General features: G+C 43.7%; 1 protein-coding gene across 4 annotated transcripts in view; it reads right to left on the reverse strand.

Moving 5' to 3' along the window:
* Atp10b (ATPase phospholipid transporting 10B (putative)) overlaps positions 1-25,525 on the reverse strand; it is a 301,108-nt gene that overhangs the window by 61,689 nt on the left and 213,894 nt on the right. For all 4 annotated transcript variants that reach the window (XM_010622252.2, XM_010622251.2, XM_033761616.1 and 1 more), the window contains 4 exons: positions 24,274-24,478; positions 9,025-9,110; positions 4,945-5,051; positions 2,316-2,447 (listed from right to left, as the gene is read on the reverse strand). In XM_010622252.2, the coding sequence (XP_010620554.1) occupies positions 2,316-2,447; positions 4,945-5,051; positions 9,025-9,110; positions 24,274-24,478 (530 nt within the window). The remainder of the gene's footprint in view (positions 1-2,315; positions 2,448-4,944; positions 5,052-9,024; positions 9,111-24,273; positions 24,479-25,525) is intronic.

Below are 25,525 nucleotides of genomic sequence, written 5' to 3' on the forward strand. Positions count from 1 at the left end.
GGGAGGGGGAGCGGGAGGGGGAGGACTTGAGAGGTCTGGAGGTTGTGTAGGTGCTGGGCAGAGGGTGAGAAAGGCCCAAGGAGGGCATCCGGGGCAAAGAAAGAAGAAACACCACCCTTAGGAAATCAGACTTGGATAAGGAGCCCTGGATGCTGCTGGCTCTCTCTGGAGAGCTTTCCCATCCTCCAGGCCTGGGCTTCAGCGAGACACCAGCAGAATCCTTCTTGGTATATAAGCTGTTACTCTTGATGAGAACTCTGACCCCGTCCTCCGTGAACTCTCTCCTGTTACTGTTTTGGGAAATCTGCCAGGCTCACCTGGGCTGTCTCTGCCTTCTCTCTCTCTGTGGCCTTTTAATCATTAACTTTCCTTCTCTGGAGACCCAGTGAGAGGATCTCAGTTGTCCTTTCAGCTTTGACATGGCCTGGAAGAACCTGTCCCAAGGCAGGGGCAGCAGTTCTGAGGTGGCTCTGTGGGCACAGAGTGGCCCTGCGGGGGTGGAGCATGGCGACTGCCTTCTTGGGGCCTGCTGCCACCCACTCGGGGTGCTCTCTGCACACCTGCGGGCCACCCTCATGGGAAGTACTGTGACACTTGTCTGGTTTAAGCAGAAACTCCAGGCCCCCCTTGAGACTAAGTCCCACTGTGTCCTCTCTGCGGCTGCACTACCCAGGGCTATGCTGTCTTTTGGACACGATCTTGCTAAAAACAGGGATGTTGTGATTCTAAGGCTGCTCACAGGGTGGGGGGCTCAGCCTGAGTTCCTCCTCTTGATCCACCCTAGCAGTTTTTGCGGTCTCCATTAGCAGCCTGTGAACCGTCCTCACATTTATGCCCTAGGGGAGAGGTATAAGAGCTTCACAGAGGACGCTTGCCCCCTTCATTCTGAGGATCAACTTCAGTGACTCCGGATCAGTATGTCCATACTTCTGGAACTTGGCCACATCCCGGCTTGGATTAGGTCTCCGTTCTAGGCCTTGCTCTTGCCACACCAAATAACCAACTACTCTTCTGTGTAGCATGCTTCTCCTTCCTACCTTTGTGTTTTGCTTCTGCCATCCCTGAAGTGAAGAATGACCTCTTTCTCTCCCCCACAGATGCTTGTCCCATCTTGCCCTTAAACTTGCCTCTACCATCTACCTCCACCAGTGAATGCCTTCTCCTTAGGGGACTCAGCCAGAACAGCTGCCTCTTCAAGAAAGGCTCCTGTAGTTTCCGTGGGAGGTTAGGTAATACCTCCTCCAGCAGACACTTGCTAATTCCAGGGCCCTGTGAATATGCTGCCGAGCGAGACCCTGCAGACGTGACAGAGGGGATGAGAGATGAAGAGGCCATCCTGGGTCATTCAGTGGGTTCGGGGATTGTGATTACAAGTATCCTCAGGAGAGAAGGGAACGCGGCTACAGACAAGGAGAAGGGATGTGGGCAACAGGAATACAAAGAATAGATTCTTCTTCTCTCAGAGCCTCTAGAAGGAAACAAACTTGCTGATATTTTAATCTTAACCCAGAGAAATGGATTTTGGACGTCTTCCAGAGCTGTTCCTGGATAAATGTGTGTGTGTGTGTGTGTGTGTGTGTGTGTGTGTGTGTTTTTGTTTTTGTTTTTGAGGTCCTGGGAGTTGAACTCAGAGTTTTCACACTGAGCTACAGACTTTTTATTTTTTTGAGACAGGGCCTTATTAAATGACTAAGTTGCCCAGGCTGGGCTCAAACTTGTAATCCTCCCACCTCAACCTCCAAGAGTAGCCTGGAAATTTGTGCTGCTTTGAGCCACTCAGTTTGTGTTAATTTTTTACAACAGTAATAGGAAACTAAGATGGTACCAATCTGTGATCCCTTGTAGAGTAGAAAAACCTGTGTTATCCAGTCCTTGCTCTAGCCTGCTCGTTTTGCAGTCCCCCCATACTCACAGTGTCCCTGGTTTCTGCATTTCTTGAACAGAAGACTGACAGATAAACTTCCTAATATTTAAAGAGCATATATTACTTTGAGGAGGTTTTACTTGCAGTTTCCTTCCATGGGGTCCCATCACTTTATTTGTTTGTTTGTTTTTTGAGACAGGGTCTCACCATGTAGCTAAGACTGCCCTGAAACTCACTGTGTAGCCTAGGCTGGTCTTGAACTCACAGTGATCCTCCTGCCTCAGCCTCTCAAGTGCTGGGATTACAGGCGTGCTCCACTGTGCCTGGCCCCAATTACTTTTTTATCAGCCCCATTTTATAGATGAAGAAGCCGAAGCTCAGAGAATAAAGTAACTTGTCTAGAGAAACACAGGATTACCACATTGTTTTCTTTTCCCAGAACATTCCATACCTATGGCTCCGCTGAGACACATGAGGAAGAGGATTCCGATGCAGAAGAAGATGTCCATGTTCATACGCCGCTCAATTTTGCTGCGTTTGTACCGGGGGCCACTGTTGTTCAGCATGGCTTTTGTCTCATGGCCTTTGAGAGAAAATAGGGAATTCAGGTTTTCTTTTGAGGGGAACTATATGTGCAAAGATCCTGTGGTAGGACAGTGGTTGGAGTCATTAATTTCTATGGTTATTTCCTTGGTTGTGCTTAAGGGTTTGGTGCTTCCTGTGTAAGAACAGTAGAAACTAAATGTCCTCACCCTACTACTATCCCTGCCTATCTTGGAAATCTGCTTCAAATTTTGTTCAAAGATGAGATAAAGAGTTTTAATACTATCGATATCTTCCTCTCATCCCCTTTTCTAATTATGGAAACTGAGGGTCAGAGAGTGGAAGGGACCTGCCCAAAAGGAAAGAAGAAAATGACATCAGTTGTGGTGGGAAGCCAAGATTCCGATTCCTAGTCTATTTCTCCATCTGCCAACTCATGATGCCCAAGGCCACACAGCTAAGACCTAGGACACTGTCAGACAGACACTGTCTTCAGACACAACCTCTCCTTTGGGGCCAAATTTTAATTACCACACTGTATTTCTCAGCAGTCAAATGGAGAAATGCTAGTCACATATTTTTGGTGCAGAATTAAAGAAGGCTGATGTATCAGCTCCAGAAGCAATTGGCATTAATGCTGTTTAGCTGGCTGCCGTGTGGATTTAAAGCATCAACAAAACAGTAGGAGTGAACAGACTCCACACTTACTAAATTAGACTCAAGTTGCTGTGCTCGGGAGGACTTCTCGCCAGCAACACAGTGAGCACCAGACAGAGGCTCGATTCTCTTCCTGCCTGCAGGTCGACCTGTACACGGGTCCTGGACCTGCTGCTCACCTTCCGAGTCCTCTGGGCTGGCCAGAGGTGGGCTCAGAGGTGAGGCAGTGTGGCAGAATCAGACAGGACTCAGCTCGGCAGATAATGTACGTGGCATTGGGTTACAGAGAGTTCATCTCAGGAGACACGAGACCTCACTTGTGTAACTTCTCACCTGCCGAACGAGAGAAAACGGCTGTGCATTTAGGGTGTGAGAGTGAACTGATGCACAGTGGCTTTGCCCCCAGCACACAGGGAGGTCTCTACAGCTGTTTGTTGTGAGGAGCACAAAGCTCACACTGAATCCCTTCCTTCTGGAAAGCTCAATGGGGCCCCTCTGGGCCTCTGACTCCTACTGAGTTCATGGACCATACCAAGGGAGGGAAGGTAACTGGGCCGGATGTCCTCAACCGGGAGTGACTCTACTTCCCAGTGGACAGTGGGCAATGCCTGGAGAAATTTTCGATTTTCACAACTTGGGAGAGGAATGAGGCTTATTTTGCAAGACAGACCCTTGCTGTGAAACATCTTCCAGCTCACAATGTCACTCACATTTTTTTTTTTTTTGAGCACATAGTTCATTCTAGGCATTGTGTTCAGGCCTTTTCACAGATCATCTTGTTTGAACTTCACACTCTGATAGGGCAGGAACAGGGGGTCCCTTTTGCATGGAAAGTTTGACCAACAAGCACAAAAACATGCAGAACAAGACTGGATTTTACCCTGGGCCACCCAGGGACTGGCTACTACTGTCCCCAAATGTGTCCCCTCATATGCCACTCCCACCACCCACTTGGGGATTCCTCTTTGCCTTTAACAGAGATTTCAGGTTCCAAAGCAAAGAGGGAAGGCCCCTGCCATGTTCTGGATGTTGTCATTCCCTGAAAGTTCATGTTTTGGGAGCTTGGGCTTTCTTTGATGTGCTGGTGCTGGAAGGTGGACCTTTAAGAGGTGGGACCTAGCACGAAGTCCCGGGGTCCTTTGTGGGTGCACCATGGGATCCCAATGTATCCTGGAGTGAAGTTTGGTAGTGTGGTTGTTCCTTCCCACAGCCAAGAGTCCTCTTCAAAGCTGAGGCAAGGCCAGTACCATGTCCCACACCTCCCAGGCTGTGAGTTAAGGAAGTCTCTGCTCTTTACCAAATTAGCAGCCTGGACTACATCAGTGCAGTCGTGAACAGCGGGCTAATACAGCCACTGTATCTGGGGCTATAGAATAACAGTTAAAAGCACAAAAGTGGGGCTGGGGATGTGGCTCTGGTAGAGACGTGCAAGCACGTGCAAAGCCCTGGATGTGATCCAAGCTCTCCCTTCACTAGACAGCGCTGTGTGCCCTCTGTGCGTCGGTTTATTTGGTCCTCATGGATGCGTTTGGTGGAGACACAGATGTTCCTCTCACTGCACAAGTAAGGCAATGTTTGGGGAGGTTTCTCTGCAGGCCAGAGGAGCTCCTCTCCAACCTTCCTCATGGTCACAAGACAACGGAGGCGAACGAGCGTGAATCCCTCTCCACGTGCACCTCAGAGGAACGATGCTCACCCACCATCTAGTGGAGGGAACAAGTTGCTGTTCCTCAGTCTGCTTAGCTGAGAAATAGGAATTTCCATGGATCTTACCCTGCGAGCTGCTGTGTGTTCCCCCGACTGAACATGGATTCGCAGAACAGGGGGGAGGGAGGGGCATTAAGAAAACTCTGGACATAAGAGGCTTCCCAGACAAGTACCTGTGTAGATGACAATGCCAACAGCCACCTCGGTGTTTCTGATGGTGCAGCCTCGAAGCAGAAGACTCTCACTGCCAAATCCAGTCCTCGTTTGGTCAGGGTGCTCCCTGGAGAGGACGAATAAAAGACAGGAGTGGTTTGGTAGCCTCTCCATGCGGTCACCGAATAGTGTCACAGAATTTAAGCAGGTGAGCAAACGCACTCCCCGTCTTCCCTCTTCTCAGAAGAGCAACAGTAACTGTGAATCTCATCTCCTTTGTGTTCAACTACATTGCTTCGTTCCTTCCAGAAGGTACTGCGCTATTAGGAGGGGCTCGTCCACCCTGAGGAAATCGTTTTACCCACATGGGAGACAGAACTCTGCTGAAAAGTCTCAGCTTTGGTTCTCACACTCAAATGGACGGTAGGAGCAAAGGGTGAGGAAGTGGATCCTGGTCTATGTTCCCTTTAGGCAGTGTTCCCATGTTCTTACCCAGCTGCTGGGGACCGGACTTACACAAGTGAGCGTCGAAGTTCGTGGTCAATGGCGGATGGTCCTGCTTCTCATGCCGGGAGGCAGGTGAGGTGGGTGACACAAGGCGAGGACAAGCGCGTCCTTCTGCTGTACCTCACTCTCACTCACTTTCCCTCCTACACTGTCCTTTACTTGCTCAGTCCTCACAGGAGACCAGCAGTGGCCTTCTACCTAATTTACTAACGAGGAGGTGAAGTTTCTTCCTCCGCCCCAGGGAGTGCTTTCCCTTTGCACCTTACACTACAGACCACCTGAGCCAACTGAATGCATTCATTTCTTGGGTTCTGGCTCTTGTTCTGTGATGATGGCTTTCCTTTGGGATTTCCAACTAGTTTAAATACAATTTATAACAAATACTAGGGAAAGTAGACCAATAATCTGAACCCTGAAAGCTGTTTCTCCTTATGGCCCAACATTTCATTTCTCTACATCTGGTTGAAGTCTTTTCCATGAATTAACTCCATGAAGCCTCAGAACAACCTTTTAAACTAGGCCATGTTATCTTACCCACCTTACAGATAAGAAAACAGGCAAGTTCATAGAGCCAGTAAGTGCCGACATAGGGAGTCAGGCCTAGGAAGTCCGGGCCCAGCGTCCTCTGATATCACCCAATATACCTTTTAATGTTTAGTATTTCCTCATTGTGTTTATAAACAGTATTCATTCACATGACTTTATGTGACCTTTCATGGCTCTGGAAAGGCAGGAGATTGGCCTTACTTATGAAACAGCAGAAGTTCCGAGAAGCTGTGAGCCTTTTCTGGGGGCACACACCTAGCATGTGCAGTCTCCTGGGATGAGGGGACCTAGATCACAGACACCAGCTCTATAGTGTTTCTACTGCCCTGGCTCTTCCCCATTATGTGGTACTGAATCCCAGAGTCGTTCCATTTTCAACTCTGAATCTATGAAGGAGAAGGCCCTTGTTTCCTGTTGTAACACTGTCAACCCTTTTCTACTACTTTTCTGTTCTACTTTTTAATAAAGAAGGGGCTTTGGAGACTAATTACTGGAATCACAACAATAACCCTTCTGATTTCATTGTACACATTTTGCACTATGACTGCCCACAAGTGGCAAGTGATACTGGTTTCCTGTAAGGCCAGTGATAGGAATTTCCCTTTTGAAATAAATTTAATAAAAACAAGCCAAATAAAAGTTCAGTAGATAAAAGTATAGATTTTGACAAATATGCTAAAAATCACAAAAGTGGTCCAAGAACGGCTTATGTGACCCCGATTGCCCCTTTCTTTACCAAGGAGGAGCCTGGCTGTGGACTGAATGGTGGGCTGGGAATTTTTTTTCTTTTTTGAGACAGGGCCTTGTTATGTAGTTCAGGCTGGCCTCAAATGTATGGCAATCCTCCTGCCTCTGCCTCCTGAGAGCTGGTATTATAGGTGTGCACCACCATGCCCGGCTGGTAAATCTTGACTGTGTCACTGTCCGTAGCTTGTGATTTGAAGAACCACTATTTGGTGCTCTTTGTTTCCAGGGATGTTCTACTGAACAGACTGCAGAGTGGCAATTCTCAGTTTGGCACCATTAACATTTTAAGCAGGATGATTTTTGTTGTGGGGCTGTCTAGTGTTTTGTAGGAAGTTGAGCAACGTCTCTCACCTCTACCTACAAGATCCCAATTGTCCCCCTCCTCAGTTGTGACAACTCACAGTGGCCCAGTCATTACTAGTTGTCCCCTGGCTGGGGAAAAGAGAGATGTCCCTTGGTGGGGAACCACTGTTCTACGCATAGTTGTTTGTTTAAAACTTGCATTTTCAAATCTGACACTGCTAATACTTCAACCAGGTCATTACAAGTTGTTTGTCTTTGAGGCAACCTGTGCAGGTACAGGGGACTCTGGAAGGTGACCCTCCCAAGCTTCTGGGAATCCAATGCATCAGACCAGTGGGTTTACTCAAGAAAGAGTATAGATGGTCTTTGGCTGCCGGGCCTGGGGCATTCTCCTTGCTGGCATGGCAGGGACGTGGGATCACATGGAAAAATTCTCCATCACCCATGGATTGGCCAACCAGTTGCATTTTCAGGGTTCACCTATGAGGCTCAGGAAAAGGGGGTATTGACTGAAGGGAGCTGAGGCAGCTCTGTCCTGAAATCTGAGGAAGGTGGACAGCAGTCCAGGTTAACAGCTGAGAAAAGCTCGCTGCTAACAGAAGGCCCTGGAAGGAGAAAGGGTCACAACAGGAACCCAGCAATGAAGTTGTCCTCTGAACCAATAAGAAGGATGGCTCAAGTCACATGGCTTAGGAAACAACTCCAGAAGCCTTGGACACAGGGGTACATTTCTTGCCAGTTCTACCTGGCCAGGTGCCTGCAATAAGGTCTTCCTCTTTTCCAGCTCCTGCCCTGTACTGCGAATCTCCATCTGTTTCCTGTGAGCATTTCAAACTAATCTGCCTTTAAAAGCTACGGCTGCTCAGCTGAAACGTAGCTCAATGGTAGAACATGTGCGTGGGAACCCCTAGGTTCAGTTCCCAGCACCAAAAATAGACTACTCTTTCTCTTATATTGTTCTTTGCCTGCTGAGATTTCTCCTTCTGATATCCCATATGGCAAAAGAACTTGTAGGTGGAAGAGAACAGAGCCACCTGCATGCCCATGAGTCTTCTCAAATCTCCTCCTGGGCCCTGTCGCTAGGAAATTGCCAGAATATGGCCGAGCTCTGTAAACCAGGGCAGTGGCAAACACTTTGGGCTTGGAGTCAAAAGGTTCACATCGAAGTCCTGACTTTGTCCTGCATCTACTGCGTGAGTCTGGATGCACCTTGAAGTGTTACATCCCCGATCCCTGTCTGAAAGTGGTGATCACATCCCGCTTCCCTGGGCCGTCGTGAAGTCTGCAGGAGATGATGTTCTGTGAACATCCTAAGAACTACGAAAACACCGGAGAAGCGCATTTATTCATACCTGCTATCATTGCTCTTATTTTGCAGAAAGGCCAATAGTCTGATGATGTGTCGAGGGAATTTCAATTAAAATTCTCAGGCTGAACCAAAGATGAATAACAAGAATTGCAGTTATAGAGGCTGCCATTTATTTAACATCTATTGTTTGCCAGTCACTCTGCTAAGGGCTTTGCAAGTGGTAAACATAAATCTTAGAAAAGAAGAATCTATTAATGATCTGCGTTTTACAGATGTGGCAACGGAGGAGTTAATCATTTTACCCAAGCTCACACGGCTTAAGATTGGAAACACTCTTGATTCAAGCCCAAAACACTGAGTCCCCCAAATCAGTACAGTGTCTTTCCTAAGATCCATCTTAGTTACAACATTTTCCTCTCCTGAATCACAGCACGGCCTTAATTTTGATGCTATTCCACCGAAGTTCTAAATAAACCACTATTGCACTTTACCTGGGCAAATGATCAACAGTCACTCAGAACTGAAAATGAAAAAGAAAATATTTCCTATCTTAGATCCCTCTAGTTCTTCTTTATAATAAAAAGAAGCTCCCTCAGGACCTAGGTGCTTATCTGGCCATTTCAAGAAGACACACTTTCCAGCTGCACAGGTCATATGTACTAAGACTGAAGGGGTATTCAATACTTACAGGTAACCCTTAAATTTGTTGAAGTGGTTGTTGGGTTTTTCACACACAATAGTGTTGTGGAAATGCTCCGGCTGGAACCGTCCCTCCTGTGGGAGAGAGGACTGTGAGGTTATTAAGTCAGAGGGATCTGGTCTTAATAGGATCGTCAGCGAGCTCATCACCATTAGAACCGTGGTGAGTGAGGTAATCCCTGTGTTGCCACCCTGTAGTAGCTGTAACGTGTCAGAAGAAAAGAGTTAAATCCGCACTGGGGAGGAGAAAGCAGATGCGAATGAGAAGGAATGAGAAGTCGGATGTGGGCTGGACCTGCTTCTCTGGCACACGTGGCTCTGAGCCCCTGGCCTGTGCTGTCCAGTAGAACTCGCTGCCACCACGGTCAGGTTGTGAGTCTGCACTGCCTGGGGTCACATGAGGCTCTGAGCCCTGGAGGATGGTAGTGTGACCCAGGAATTGGTTTTCAAACTTAATTTTAATTTAAACAGCCACATGGACCTAGAGGGTCCCGAGCAACACAGAATCCAAAGAAAGGGACTGTGAACGGCCTATCTAGAGATGGCCACATCGGATACACTTCTGTACACTAGGTCAGGGTTTAAAAGATCTATCCCTCATGTGGTTATTTATGTATTTATATGCACATTTGTGCATTTCAAAAATGTGTTCCTGTATCTTCAACATATTTACATTGATTTAAAGACATTAACACTTGAATAGAAACCTACTATATGAATGCACTGTATTTCCTTTAACCACTTCACTATCGAGTATTTAGTGTTTCATTTTATTTTGCTGTTATAAAACTGTTGTAAAAACAGGAGCCCAAATAAATGGCACTTACTGGACGCTTATTTCGGCTGGACCCTGTGCTGCTAACTTTATGCATGTTATTTCTTTTCAAAGTTTCCAATTAGTCTATGCAACAGGAGCTTCACTTACCCTTCTTTAGAGCAAGGAACTAATTCAGAAGGGTAGACAGCCTGTCCACCTCATGCTGAGGCTGGGATCTGCATCCAAGTCTTACTGCAGACCTGTTTTTTTTTTTTTTTTTAACTGGCCCGGTACATGGCCTCATTTGTGCCTCAGGAGAGAGAATCTGTGTGTGAAAGTTCTAAAATGTGTAACACATGTATAAAGGTGGATTGGAAATGGTTTCTTGAGTGGAGCCTTTAGCTCAGGGATTGAACATTATTGCTGAGATGCAAGGTCCCCTTGTTCAAAGGGGCCAAATGACCCAAAGAAATGACAGCATTTTTGGTCTCTGTGCAAATATATCGTAGGGGAACCAGCATAAACTCTTCACTCTCTCAAAATAAATTACCCATCCAGGAGTTTCTAAAAATATGGCCCTTTCCCCTCCAGGTATCGATTCCTTCAGGGACAAACACTTGCCAAGTTCTGAGATGATGACAAATCATGCTGTAATCTGTCAGCTGCTTCCCTCCCCTGATGAAACTGTGTGCTTCACTCCTGATCTGCACCACTCAGCTCCTGGCTGGTTTCAAAACCCAGACTCATTTCGGAGATGAGTGACAGCGGGGCCTCAGAGCTAATGACCCTTCCGCAGTGACTCTCTGTCCCTGTGGTCCCTGTGGATCCTCAGCAATGATGAAGCTGGACTCTCTCGGTGCCCTGAGGGGGATCTCTGAGTGTACTTCCTCTCAGGCACTGGCAAGGGCCCCCTGCCAGGCTTCCCTCTGCATGGAGAGGTGACCTTATTCCTCCTAGCTACCTAGTCCCTGGGCTGGCACTTCCCTTTCTAAGATAGACTGCTCAGAAAGGCACATGGTCCTGCTGGCTGCAAAACCCACCACGGAGGCCCCCCTAGCCTTTAAGGGTCTGTGGCTGCTCACTCCCGAGGAGCTGTTGAGATACAACCTGAGGATGGAGGAGCTGCCAAACTGCACAGAATCTGCCAGAACCCTTATTTTAACCTTGTTCAGGAACTGTGATTCCCTTTTGAGAGGGGCAGGACTCCTCTTACCATCCTAGTTTTTCTTAGTGTATGAATGAAGCTCAAATTATTAACTTTTCCTTTTTGATTCAGTCTTTCATCTAAGGTACTGGCTGTAGTCAAGGTACAGGGAGAAAATGTCACACAGAGAAGAGTATATGCCTCTGCCTCTCATGAGGGTAGACCTACCTGTCTTGGGCACTTAATGTGGACCGGGCAACTGACAGTACATTCTCACAGTTACTTTAAGTTTGGACACGTGTACAAATAGAGCCTGAAGCAAACGATTATCTCACAATGGGTGAGTAGCAGAGCTGGGATTGCAACTCATATAATTGGAATAGAAAGCCAATCATCGTCATCATACCTGTATTCCTCTTCCTCTTTCTCTCGTTTTCATCACTGTTGTGGCTCTTACTGAGCACCTAGTGTATATCATGAGCCATCTACGTATTTTATGCAAAGTACTTCCTTTAATTCTCATGATGGACTCTACCAAGTATATGCTCTTTTCTTTTCTTTTTTTCTTTCTTTCTTTATTTAGGTACCAGGGATCTAACTCAGGACCTTATGCTTGCAAAGCAAGCAGTGGAACCACTGAGCTAAATCCCTGGTCCATCTTTTATTTATTTTTTCTTAACAAATAAAGAAACTAAAGCTTAGAGAGAATCTATGTCTTCCCAGTGTTATTCAGCTAGGAGAGCAGGATGACAGTGTTTTATTCTTAGCTTGGCTGACTCTTAAAAGTGTCTGCTGTCTTGGCCCCAGTGTTATTTGGAAGCACAGATGAAAGATTAGTGGCAGCTCCCAGAAGACCTCATTTAAGAGGCGCACCATGAAGATTTGTTGAGGTGAGGTTAGTACTGGAGAGGGTAACTTTAGGAAGGTGTATCTTTAATGGTGATGGATGAGAAGAAACAATGCAGACATCACTGTAAAGACTGATCTACAAAATTAAGGGAAGTCTCAGTTGTAATATTAACTTTGATTTGTAGGAGTGAAGTCACTTTTTTCTGGAAAGTCTTTGGCTCGGCTGATAAAAAAAAAATGTCTTCGAAGTCCGGGATCCCAACCTGGGCTAGCCTGGTCTCCCTTTCATTTGTTTATGAATTTAAGCATTTATTGAATACTTGTGATATATGGGGGTCATGGGGGAAAGGAACACAAAATCAGACAGAAGAGAGAGGCTATGGCTCAAACTAAATCCTGCAGCCATAAAACAATTCAAGGTTCCCAGTCTTGCTCAGGTGTGTCAGTGACGGTACATTTGAAACCAAAGGAAGTGGGCCAAGGGCCAGGTGTAATAACTCCCTGGGTGGAGGCCCTCCTTGCAGATCTGTGACCCACATAGAACAAACTCACTGCTGCCCAGGGCCACTGGCAAGGCCACGGTGAAGCAGTTGGTCTGGCGTACATTCTAGTAGCTGGAACATGCCCATTTCTTTTGCTTATTCACCACTATTTTTTCACAACTGGATATCAAGTTGGTCAAGAAATGTGGTTAAGTAAATGCATGTGTGATCTTTAGAAATTGTTCCTGTTGGATCTTTGTTTTCTGTCTACCCACCTTCCTTTGCTCCTTTTTAACATAACAACCCTTTGACTTCCTTTTGGGAAATTACCTTATCTTCCTGGTTCCTAATCTCCATGGCACTATGAGTCTACATGCCCTGTCCCCTAGACTCTTCCACTATGGGACTTTGAATTGGATGTAAGGCTCGAGGAAGGCAAAGGAAAATATGAGGCCATCAAGCAATTCCTGCTATCGATACTCCAATGCCCTGAAGTCTTTTTTCTGATTTTTATTTTTTCTGAGCCTGGATCTTCAGATTATTTTGATTCTGTGTGTCCCATCATATGTTTCTTACTTCTCCTAGGACATTCTTGCAATCAATCTGTTTTGTTTCTATTAGAATCATGTTTCTTGCAGAAGAGTCCTATCAACACAAGAGCCTGCTCAGTCTCACTGGCATGTTAAATAACTTCTGGGCTTTCAAAATAATATTACTTGGTAAAGTTATAACTTACAAAATGGAGCCCCTTATTTACCTTGCATTATTTGGTTTTACCAAATCTCCTGTGAAATATTTGGGACAGGCGAGGCCTATGTTATCCAGGAGAAAACTGTTGAGTACACTAAGTGACTTGCCCAAGTTACTCATTGGAACATGGACTTTTCTCATTCTCAACTTGGTACTTGTTCTTTACTTGATACATTTAAGGCTGTCTGCTTCAAAAGCAGACTCTCAGGGGCTTTTAAATGCTTTATTCTTAAATTTTATATATGGGCAAGCCTCTTCAACTTTGATTTTCAAGCTCAAGGGCTTCACCTCTTAAGAACCATGCCTGGCTACCTCAGACCACAGCAAGCTCCTCTTCTTTGAACTTGTACAATTATTAATATCCATCCAACCACTCACTTCTAACTTGTTATGCCTTACGTTTTAAATTGTCAGACACCAAGACGATTCTGCAAGTCAGTGATTCCCAATTGGTGAGAGTAGCTATTTTAATCTCTCTACAATTTCCCTATGTATTTTCAAATGCGGTCTGCAGGCAGAGTGAAAACTAAATCTCATACATGCCTGTGCCACTATTTTCCAGACTTCTGTGGAAACCCTTGAAATTAGCAAATTACAAATTCATTTAGGAACGTCACCAAATTCATATTAATATTTAAAAAATATGAATATATTTAAAAATATGTATTCATAAACAATGGACATTGAAAGAACTACTGCTTTTTTTGACAAAAGGGTCTTTATGCTATGAAGAAAATAGGGAGCCCTAGTCCTAAATTCTTTGAAGATTGAAACTATGTTTTAATCACTTTGAAACCCCTCTATGACCATTAGAAAATATTATGCAAGGAAGCTTTAATTAAATGAAGAGAAACCAGCCAAACTCTTCTAATACAGAAGACATCTGATTGAGTTTTTACTATGAGCCAAGGATGTTTGTTAAAATGGGAGAGTTGGACCAGTGATCACCAAGCTTTGGTGCAGCTCTGAGCTTGAGTTTCCATGGTGCCCAGGCTAAATCACTACCAAGAACAATCACTTGTGCCTGAGATGAGCACAACAAAGCAACAGCAGTGAACCTAATCTGCTGTCTGTTCACTGGGATGGCACCGAGGCAAACTATACCAACCAAGCAATAGGTATGGAAGGCACACTGCAACTTAGAACAACACCACTTACAGGGTTTTTCCTCCCTCCCTTTACTAGTTTGTCTAAATGGTGAAAGCAAATGTTCCTCAAACCCCAGTTGTTGAGAGCTAGGTGACTGAACTTTTTCTTCCAGGAATACAATGATTTCTGAGAATCTTATTGAAGAACTAAAGACATCAGTACTTGATAACCTTTCTGTTTCCTGGTTGGTGAGAGTTCTTTCAAGATAAGTCATAACAGAGTGACTGGCAGTTAACTTTCCTCCACTCTGGATGAGGAAGTGGATAATTTAGTCACCCCGAGGGGCCTCTCTGCCCCAACCATTCTTGCACACAGTGCTCAGACTGGATTGGAGGGCTATGTGACTATCCAAGAATTCCTTATTGTCTGAGTTCCTCTATTACAAGTGGATAAATACCCTGTTTCTTATTCAGGGCTGACTGCTCTTGAGATCTCATTATGGCATTTCTTCAACACATAAGAAATGGGTTTGGCCTTCCAAGAAAATACAGGAAAAAGGATGATTTTCTTTCTGTCAGAAATTACTTATTGGCAGAGTCTGTTAACTACTGTCAGTGTAATTCCCTTTTAGAACAAACAATCACAACCTGCCTCTCTCCTGGAGCTACAGAGTGCCTACAGCATCCACTACATAGGAGGACCCTCGTCAATTCTTGGTGGATAAATGAGTGAAAAAATGGCCAGCTGCCACTGGATGGGTAGTGGTGTCTTAAGTAAATATTGGCCTGTCCAAAATTTTCTGTGCTAATTTTCCTTGCTCTGGATAAATGAGACACAAGAAAAATGCTATAGGAGTCAGTGTTTTTGGCCAAAGTGGTCACAAAGACGACAGTATGAATTTCAGTTTAAGAAATTATATTAAGTTGTTCACAGAAGATATAACCATAAGGTGTCACTTCGGCTGACAAACAGCAATAAAAGCAATTGTAGCACAGTGTTTGGCAACAGGAAGAGCTCCTTAGAGGTTGAGCAAGTAAATTTACTGAATAAAACAGTCGAGAGGGACAAGAACAAAGTGTATGGGAACACAGAGAAAGGGATGAATAACCCTGGTACACCATCTAGAATGTTGCCCTGACAGAGAAAGCTAAGGCAGGAAAGAGCATTTTGGGAAGAGGGAATTGCACCAGGTGTTACAGGGGAGACACAGAAGATATTCAGCCCCTTTGGAAAAGGATGGATGACCCAGGGAATACATAAATTAGACTTGTACAGCCTGTGTGACGAATATTTATTGCTGTGCTGCTCAGAAATCTCCCACTCCATGGCCAGCTTCACCCATGAGAGTCAAGAGGAAGGAAGATTCCAGGCCCAGAATCCTTCTCCTCTGGCCAGTGTTGGTCTGGGGATGGACACATGGTACCAGCCAGGCCAATCAGTCCCTTTCTCTGTGATGCTTTTTCAATGTAGACATCAGGGAAGATGGCTTGTCTTCCTCTGTGGGTTAGCGCACAGGCTGCAGTGCTGTTAGTGCCCTGCTTCCTTCCTTGTGAAGGAAACTGGTCTCAGAGAATGGAGCCAAAATGTAGAGAAGCCCAGAGGAGAGATGAAGTTCATACCGATGGAGTCCGATCTCCTGGTTGCTCAAGACCCTAAGGCCTCACTCACCCTGTATTCCATCAGGCTCCCTTTTGGTTGAAGCTACTTCAAATGAGTATTCTGTAGCAGGATTTTGGCTAATCCATATATCAGATTGGTATTGTTATCATTTGAGACAAAAGATATTTCCCAAATTGACCTTTCCCACAATTATCCACAAGGGTTAAGGCAGTGAAGGCCAATATTAAAATATAAATATACTACCCGGGCGTGGTGGTGCACACCTGAAATCCCAGCACTGGGGAGGCTGAGGCAGGAGGATGGCTGTGAGTTGGAGACCAGCCTGGCCTACACAGTGAGTTCCAGGTCAGTCTCAACTACACAGTGAGACCCTGTCTCAACCTCCCCAAATATATGTAAATATGTTATTTTGAGGTATGGAGGGAGTAAAAGGTAGAAATCTTTAAGCCGTCATCTACTGATTCTAGTGGGATTACATCTTTCACATAGCCTAATAGAGCTACCTCACAAGAATCTCAAAGTATAAAAAGAGAAAAGGAATTTTTATTACAAATGTGCAAATAATGCTCATCATTGGTGAGAAACATTGGTGAGAAGGGATTTTTCTGTATCTGTGTTGTGCATGTGGGGTGTGTATTTGTGTGCCAAACCTCAACAGGACACTGGAGAAGGTTACTAAAGGAGGCTACAGATCCATAAAATATAAAAGCAACAATTTTTATAGAGTTGTTCTGTAATCATCAAATTATTATCATAAATGACCATAACCTAAAACTTGTATAGCTTTATTTTCACATAAAATTATATTCATTTCAAAAATAAAAGCTGCATATAAGTGGATCTAAGAGTTATTTTAGATGGAAAAGTTAGGTAAATAAGAACTGAGTTCTTATCCCGACTGAATGCTATGTTAATTGGATTGTCTTTGATTAGTTTAATCTCTCAGAAGTCTCATTAAAAAAACCCCTGCTAATTCGTTCCTTTTCTGCCTCAAAGAATTTCCAGGTTACATATTAAAAAGAGGTTATACAGTACGGGGGTGCACGGCTTTGTCTGATGTGGCAGAAGGATACATATTTAGAACTGACGAGATGGAATACAAAACTCTAGTCTCTAATTTGAATTGTGTTATCAGAAGGATCCTGGTGTATTTACTATTTAAAAAGTCCTAGTTCTGTCCATTTAAATGGCATAGAAATATGCTCCTCCAGACAGCAGTATGTACTTGTAGCAAGTACTTATTGTGGTTTCTAAATATAAGTTTCTATGGAAAGGAACCAGATCCATCAAAGATGATTGAGGTCATGTTAAAAGAACTCAGAGATCACTTCTCCTGAAGATATTCCTACTGGCAAAAGATAGGCAATCAATATAGATAACGATCAGTTTAAGCTATGAATTCTTATTGACATTAAAAGAAAAGCTCAGTAGACACCTTTGGAGGATGCTAGACAATGAACTCATTTTTAAAACTGGTAAATGGAAGGAAAAAAACACACATCCTGCATTTGCTAATCAGGGGACATCTCAACATAACAAAATATGTGATTAAGGGAGATTTTAAAAATAAATGAATTAGGATATCACCATTTTGCACATCTCATTGAACTGATGGATCTAAACAATCATCAGTGACTACAACACTGAAAGCAGACAGTTGCTTTGTGACTCAAAATGGCAATACACTGTATTTCCTGTGATGTAATATTGAGACAGATAGATAGACAGACAGACAGACAGACACACACACACACACACACACATCCCAAATCTATCTTGAGTCTGATTGAGGCACTAGAGCCAACTACTAGTTTACAGAAACATACAGGACAGGGGAAAATGTCACGTGGCACCACAGAGAGACAGTGAAATCAGCAGAATTCAGGTCAAGAGAAAGTTTTTAGAACAGACAATCCAGCATATTAAGCAATACAAACTAAATGGCGGGGGAGGGGGAGGGAGGGAGAACATACGAACATACTTAAGAAACTAATCTAAATATGTGGCCTTATTTGATTCTGATTCAAACAAGCAAACAAACTGAAAGATACTGACCATCATTTGAAAGTTAATATCAAGGAATTACTGCCTTTTAAGAAGACCTAATGATGGTGTAATGTGTACGTAAACTAATATCTTGTAGAGACACATATTGGATTTGCAGATGAAATGTGATGCTTAAGATCTGCTTCACAATAATTTTCAAAGTGTAGAGAAAGGTGGTACAGATAAAAGAAAATCGGTCATGTGAAGTTAGCGGATGGTGATGTAAACATTCACCACGTTATTCTCTATTGTTTTGTATAGACTTGAAAATTTCCACAATGAAAAGGAAAAAAAAAATGATCCCTGGTTCAGTTTGAATTTGGGATCAATCTATTTCTAGCAGTTACTTAGCAGCTCTTGCCTCACTTGTCAAACAGGGTTAATAGAAGTGCCTGCTTCATAGAGTTATTTGTGAGGAACGGAAGAGGTGAATAGCTGTAAAACATTTGAAAAAACTGCCTATGGCATACAGTATGCATCAAATCAAGTTATCTATTGATATTACTTGTTTTTGGTATATGTCATTATATTGATACTAAAATAATTCAAGAAAATATGACCTCTGCCTAACAGTTACAAACGTAATCCATGATAGGATGTGCTATATATCATCCTTAATGGAAATATGGAAGAACCCATGGGGCCTATTATAAAATCCACTGGGAGGGAGGATTCTTCCCTGGGTTCCAGGGTATGCAAGCATGAGAAGATTGGCAACAAACTTTTGCTGCCTCTGCAGTTTATTATCGCTGAATTGAGACAGTAATCGATTTCTCCCCACCCTTTGTTGACAAACGCTCCTCTGGCTGCATATATTCAAATCCGTGCACATTTTCACTGCTGAGGATCTGCACTACAACCGTTCCTCACTGAGCAAATGGCTTTTACATACTAACTGTGGGTGGATGCAAGGTAGTTAAAAGGAAGACTTAATGAAGTTTTAAACTTGAGCAATGAATAGAGAAAGCACAATTACTACACTAACCAATGATGCCCTAGGCCAGTGCTTTTCCAAGTTTAATGTGTTCCCATGAGTCACTTGGGATCTTGTTAAAAGTGCAGCATCTGGTTTACTGGGGTAGGGCCTGAGACTCCAGCTTTCTGGAGAGCTCCCTGTCACCTGATGCTGACATGAATAATCCATGGCCAGCCTTGGCTTTGCAAGTTCCTATCGGGTGCTGAGAAGTGATCTGGTGCCTGCTTGGTAGGACTTAGCCGTCAAGGATTTGGACAATAGATAACCAGAAACACGTTTGATCTAAAGTATTAACTGGGAGAATAATACCATTCTGATTTTTGCTTTGATAACTTTTCCTCTTACCCAAATGAATGTCACACTTACTCACTTTAGGATGTAAAATTCTAGGCTAGACCCCTTTTTAAAGAAGAGGTTTGAGGTACTGAATTGTTACCAAAGAAAAAACTGTTCAATAATCAAGTGTTGTCTGCTGGGCAGAGTTTAGCATAATCCTAATTTTGGATTCTTTCCCTGTCACTCTTTTTCCAGAAAGGTGAGAATTAGTATTTCACCAACAGGTCAATAATTTTGAGAATTCAAAGATAGCTTATCACTAGTAATTAGTTTGGTTGAGTCGAATCCTGAGAAAAGGATTGAAAAAGACTGGCAACCAGAGTGTCAAGGAAGAGCTTTCAGAAGCTCTTTATGTTTGTAATTCTATTTGATTCTAATCAAGAAAGGGCAGGATAAGTGCCTAGGACTTGAGGATATATTTTTTTTTTTGAGACAGGGTCTCACTATGTAGTTGAGACTGACCTAGAACTCACTTTGTAGCCCAGGCTGGTCTCAAACTCACAGTGATCCTCCTGCCTCAGCCTCCCGAGTGCTAGGATTACAGGCATGCGCCACCATGCCCGGTGAGGATTTTCAATTGCTTTGTCTCTCTCCACCTGTTGTGATGATATCTCTGGCATCATCCAGGTTAACATTTTCCCCAAATTTCCAATTTCCATAGGCACATTAACAAATATTTGTGCTGAAAAATGATTCTGAGCTTAAATAAGTTTGGAGCACCCAGAGTCAAAGTTTAAAAGACCTGTTGTCTCTGGGCCTTCTTGAAAACCTTAATATGTTAATAAACACTGGACCCTCCAAGAGGGACCCACAAAACACCAGCTTCCCCATTTGACTGCACTTAACTGTGAACCATATTTTTCATAAACGGTTTCTTTCAAAAAGTGTGTGGAATCCAGGCATGGTGGCACACATCTGTAATTATAGCAGTCTTGGAGGCTGAGACAGGAGGATTGCAAGTCTGAGCCTTTACTAGGCAATTTAGCAATATCTTGTCTTTAAAACAATGAGGATGATGTAATCAGTGTGAACAGTGTGAAGCATCTGGGTTCAATCTCCAGAAAGAAGCCAAACAGCTAACCAAAAACTAAAAGCTGACACCAAAAACCTAAACTGGTACATTCTGCCTTGAGAAATGCTGGTCTAGAGAAGCTGAATTTAACAGACTGCAGAAGAACTTAATAATCTCTAAATATGAAGCAGAGAATAGAAACTTGCGTGGGTGGATGTATAGGATAGGAGATTTCTGGAAATATCAGTGGTTAATGAAAACCCCTTTGGGAAAGTAAAGGAATCACACTATTGAGATTTAGAGGGAAGACAAGTTAACAAAAGCCACCGATCCTATTTAACACATTAGGTTTCCAAACAAACCTATATTTATAGGTGTTCAAAATCTGAGACCACTGGTAAAATTCATCTCATTTGGGCTTGAGTTTTGTGTGCAAATGAAGATAGTGATGCCTGCCTCATCAGGCAGGGGTGCAGGGAGTAATGGGGACGATATGGACACAATCATCAGTACAAAGAAGGTACTGTGGTTCTCATGGTGACACGTGGCTACTTGGGGGAGGACTCGAGTGGTATCCTTCCTTTGTTTTGCAGGATTTCCAGGACATGATGTTAGATTCATATGAAGATCACCTGAGGGAACAATTTCAAAATATGCACGCTCAGGTCCCTGTTCAGGCCTAGGGAATCACAATTTACTAGTGACGGTAGGGAAGGATGGATGCATGTATATTTTAATACGTTTCCTCAGGGATGACTATGCTAACACCCTCAAGCTTCCGTAATGTTATCTGCAGCAAATCTCTAAGTGCTGGGCCATTGACCCTATGATACTTCTGGGATAGAATCCCTGGGACAAAAAGTTTCTGTGCTTCCATGTTTAAAAACAGGCAAGTATTAGGGAAGGATGGATGCATGTATATTTTAATACGTTTCCTCAGGGATGACTATGCTAACACCCTCAAGCTTCCGTAATGTTATCTGCAGCAAATCTCTAAGTGCTGGGCCATTGACCCTATGATACTTCTGGGATAGAATCCCTGGGACAAAAAGTTTCTGTGCTTCCATGTTTAAAAATGCAGGCAAGTATCTGCTCCTCTTCTTCTTGGGGCTTATTAAAATACCAGAGAGGTTTTGCAGTACACAGTATTTGAAACATGTAAACTACTGCCTTCTGATCTTGACTTGGCAGCACTTAACGTATTTGGGAATTCTCATCCATGTCTTCATTCAAATCATCAGGGCAATCCTAGGATATAGCATTAGCCAAATGGTATCCATCCTCAGGAAGCTTTTTGTGCTACAAAAGGGAGAAGCAAGGTAGCAAAGAGCAGGCAAAAGTCTTCCTCCCCAGCGGGGGGTGACATTTAATCCTTCTGGCCACCTGCTACTTCCATGAGGAAAGAATACTGAAAGCGACAAAACAAGTGCATCTGAGCCAGCATCTGTAGGTAAACAAAGGGCCAGGGAGCTGAGTGACTGCAGACTTCCCGAGCTGGGGCTCTAGATAAACTTGGCTTTGAGTTCTGGTTCTGACTGACCCAGCTCAGTGATGGTGGGCAAGATGCATGCACTCTCCACCGTCCAGCATCCTCAGGTGTAAATGGAGACAGTGATAGTTCTATGTCTAAGGCTGTTGTGAAGATAAATGAGATGATCATACAAAGCCCATAGTGTGGGCTCAGGTTTTTTATTGAATTAGGAAAAAAATACTCTTGAGCAAAGGGAAGGGGAGAATCAAAACAAGGACAGAGAACTTTGGAAATCTTCAAGGTCAAATAAATCTTTTCATGCATGAATTTACTTTTTTAAAGTGCCAAGTGCCGTGTGAGAATTCAGGGTTAGAGTTCAAGAGACTTATTAAATTGGCTGGTTCATAGCACCGGAGTGTGAATGACCCTTTCCCCTGACTTCATTCTAGTTAAATCCCCAGCTATTAATTAACATGCAAGAAATAGTTTGGGAGCTGTTGCCAAAGACAGAAAGGAAAGGGACTGGGTAAAATACAACAACACTGAAATGACTGCCCAAGAAAGAGTGAAAAAGATCCAGGATTGGTTGCGGAGTTTGAGGTTAGGGAGGATGAAGGAGAGAGTCAGAAGCAAATCCAAGTTTACTGCTCTTAGAATTTAAAGAAATAATAAAAGCCTCAGCAGGCCATGCATACAGTCAGGCTAAGGTGTCAGAAGTTTACATGCAGGTACATGTGCACACATGCACATTCCTACCTGCATGTGTACACATGTGTGTACAATGCATATTTATTACGTATTAAGTAACAATGCAAAAGGCTCAAAAACTGTTGGTCAAGAAATCTGGCCCCCTGGCCCTGGGCCCCGATGTGGATTGCTGCTGCTGGTCTAGAATTCTGAGCTTTGACCAGAGCTGCTCCTGCCTTTCTGTAAACACTGTAGTGACTCAGAGCATGTGGGAGGGACAAGCAAAGGGGCAACAAACCCAGAGGCCACGCCTCAGCTCAGGGACTGACTCAGCCTGTAGACCAATGGGCAGAAGGCTGTCCAGTGATGAATGATCACGAAAAGCAAGGGTCATTCCCATTTCCAGTGGCAGCAAAGGCAGCCACAGGAGGAGGAATACTGTCACAAAGTAGGGTGCAAATTCTGTAGCTTGTTATTCACTTTCCTTGTTCAATTGCAATATCAAGAGCAAAAATATGGGAGAGCTGTTAGCATTCTTCTTAAAAGGACAAGAGGCGACTTTGGAGGACCCAGTGCACACCAAAGGATTCATTATCTTTTGGTGTTACTGAACCTAAGGCTTTTGCTCTGAGCTAAGCCCCAGCTCATTTTATTTTTTGTGTTGAGATAGGATCTTACTAAGTCACTCAGTTTCCCAGGCCAGGTTTGAACTTGTGATCCTCCTGCCTTAGTCTCCCAGAGACTAAGGGGATTGGAGGTGTATGCTACTGTGTGCAGCGAAAAGATGACTTTATGAGAAGTGCTTGTCAAATGCTTTGGGAGGGGCGAGGTGAGGCGGGCTGTGCCTGTGCTTCTCCTTTGGAGAAGGATCCATTTCGATGAGTGAACTCCAGCTTTTGAGACCCTCTGAGGAATGATGAATTTGCCTTCTTTCTCCCCAGTCCTCTGATTTCATTTGATTTCTCTTCAGCCAATGAGTGTCAGAGTGAAGAAAAATGAAGTTATTCTTTCCTACGGCTACAGAAAGGTGTCAGGTTGGAAATGAAGCCCCACAAAGGAAGTTTTAATTGAAAATCAGAATATCACATCCAGCCTCAATAACTCAACACTCATTGGCTGCAAAAACCATTTCTATTAGTACCAACTCCTTTTCAACAATTCCTTCTATATTGTGCAAAGTGCTTTTCTTGTATGCTTCATTTTCTGCTATACATGGCAATAAATATTTGTTGCTTTGGTCTGTACAGAAAGTTTCTGAGGAAGAAGTACCAACTATTTATTAATCTTTATCCAATGCCTGCCTTCATGCTAAATGAATGATGAATGTATCAGTACTGCCCAGAATTACCCTATAGGGAAGGTATCATTTTGTCCCCATTTTCCAGGTGAAGAAACCAAGATGACTTGCCTAAGGTGAGACGGCTGATAAGTGGTAGTGTTTGTTCTTTAAATCCGGGTATATGACCCCAGAGCCTGAGCTCATAATCACCAAACAATAATGCATTCCCTAGGATGTCCAAGGTACCAGCGATATAAGTTTGAGGACTGAAAGAGAAAGTGTCAGTGATGACTTCCTGCCTGCAAAAAGAAAGGTAGAAATGGAAAAATAGTTACTAATGTCTTACTGCTGCTTAGAAAGGGGCAAAGCAGGAGGGGGATGGTATCAGAGCTGAGCTGGGAAGAATGAGTTGGAGTGAACACAGAAGAGAGGTCTGAACAGAAGTAGGTGAACAGTTCTTACAGTCCTGGGTTGTGAGGTCAGAGTAATTTCAAAAATAAACAGAGTGAGTCCCCATTTAGGAATGGTGACATCATTAGCAAGTTATTTACCTTCTCTAAGCCTCAGTTTCCTCATCAAGATATGGACATAAAATCTGTTTCAGAGGAGCCAGTGCTTCTAACATGCTTGGAAAAGAGGTATTAACTACTTTCCTCTGTATGTAAGATTCAATTTTCCAGGAGCATCAGCTTGCTGCCTCCTTGCAAGGTCTGCCTTGACGATCGTAGAATGGGTCTTACCTGCTGTGAGAAGCCCTTCACCACACATCTTTGCTTCAGGTTCGTCTCTCCATCCAGGTTGGCAGTTTCTAGGTGGCAGATCCCACTGGGGTCTGAGGAGAAGAGGAGCAGGATGTCTGCAGGGATGACTTCATTGCACTGCATCTGGACAAAGTCTCCCACACGCACATCCTTCCACCGTTTCTGCACGAAGCTCTGCTCTCTCCTTGGGTGGAAGAAAGACAGGGATCTCAATGAGTTTTAAGATGCCTCAGGAAACTAATCCATACCTAAATATTTCCCAAGTCTTCCTGTCACAAGACTGCTCTAGATGCTCCCTGACCCCAAATGGCCACCATCATAATCTCTGTAAGATAATGAGGCATGATTTATAGCATTCCATTAGTAAAGGATTTGTCCTTGTGATTATTTAGAATTTTTATTAACTGTAGGCTATTGGCTATTGAACAGGCTATTAGCTTTTGCCTCCTTAGCAAGAGAAAAAAATTTAAAAGGGACTTAATTATATATGAATGGTATTGTTAATGTATGTCACTTGCAGGCATAGCCACTAATTACCAAAGACCAAAGAAAACAAAGTTATAAAAAACTGGGATCAAGATTTTTTTTTTGGTACTGATGTTTGATTCCAAGACCCTGGCACTGAGCTATATTCCAAGCCCTTTTTTCTTGAAATTTTGAGACAGGGTCTAAGTCACCGAGTTGCCCAGGGTGCACTTGAACTTGCAATCTTTCTACATCAGCATCTCAGAGTGCTAGGAATAGAGGTATTTAACAGGACATGCAGCTAGATTGTTTTGATCAAGGGGAGAATGGCAGTAATAAAGGTGAAGACACTGGCCACTATCTAGGGATATTTAGGGCAGTGGTAAAAAAGAACTGTCCAAAGCCAAGGCATTTGGAAGAAGGCACCAGAAACTTTGATGGGAAGGGACTCTCAGTGACCACAGAATCCCCAGGCTGAGGAAATCTGAGGAAATGACGCATTCCATCTTCTTATTCAATTTATTAAGCTTGGATAATAGGGGTAGCAATAATCATGAATTTAGCATTTCTAACATGCTGAGCACTAATGTCATTAATAATTCATCTACTCACATAATCATCTGTTGGCATAAATAAATATTTTTCCCCAAAGCCTCCAAAAACAGAAGTGAAATACGAGCTTGGACCCAACCTGATACCAAAGCCCACAGGTGCACTGCTCAGTCTGCAAACCCCTCTTTGGTGGCGTCAGCTCCGCACTCTCTCC

This window comes from Fukomys damarensis, unplaced genomic scaffold (assembly GCF_012274545.1).
Source record: "Fukomys damarensis isolate Sample0158 unplaced genomic scaffold, DMR_v1.0_HiC HiC_scaffold_9, whole genome shotgun sequence".
NCBI classification, from domain to species: domain Eukaryota; kingdom Metazoa; phylum Chordata; class Mammalia; order Rodentia; family Bathyergidae; genus Fukomys; species Fukomys damarensis.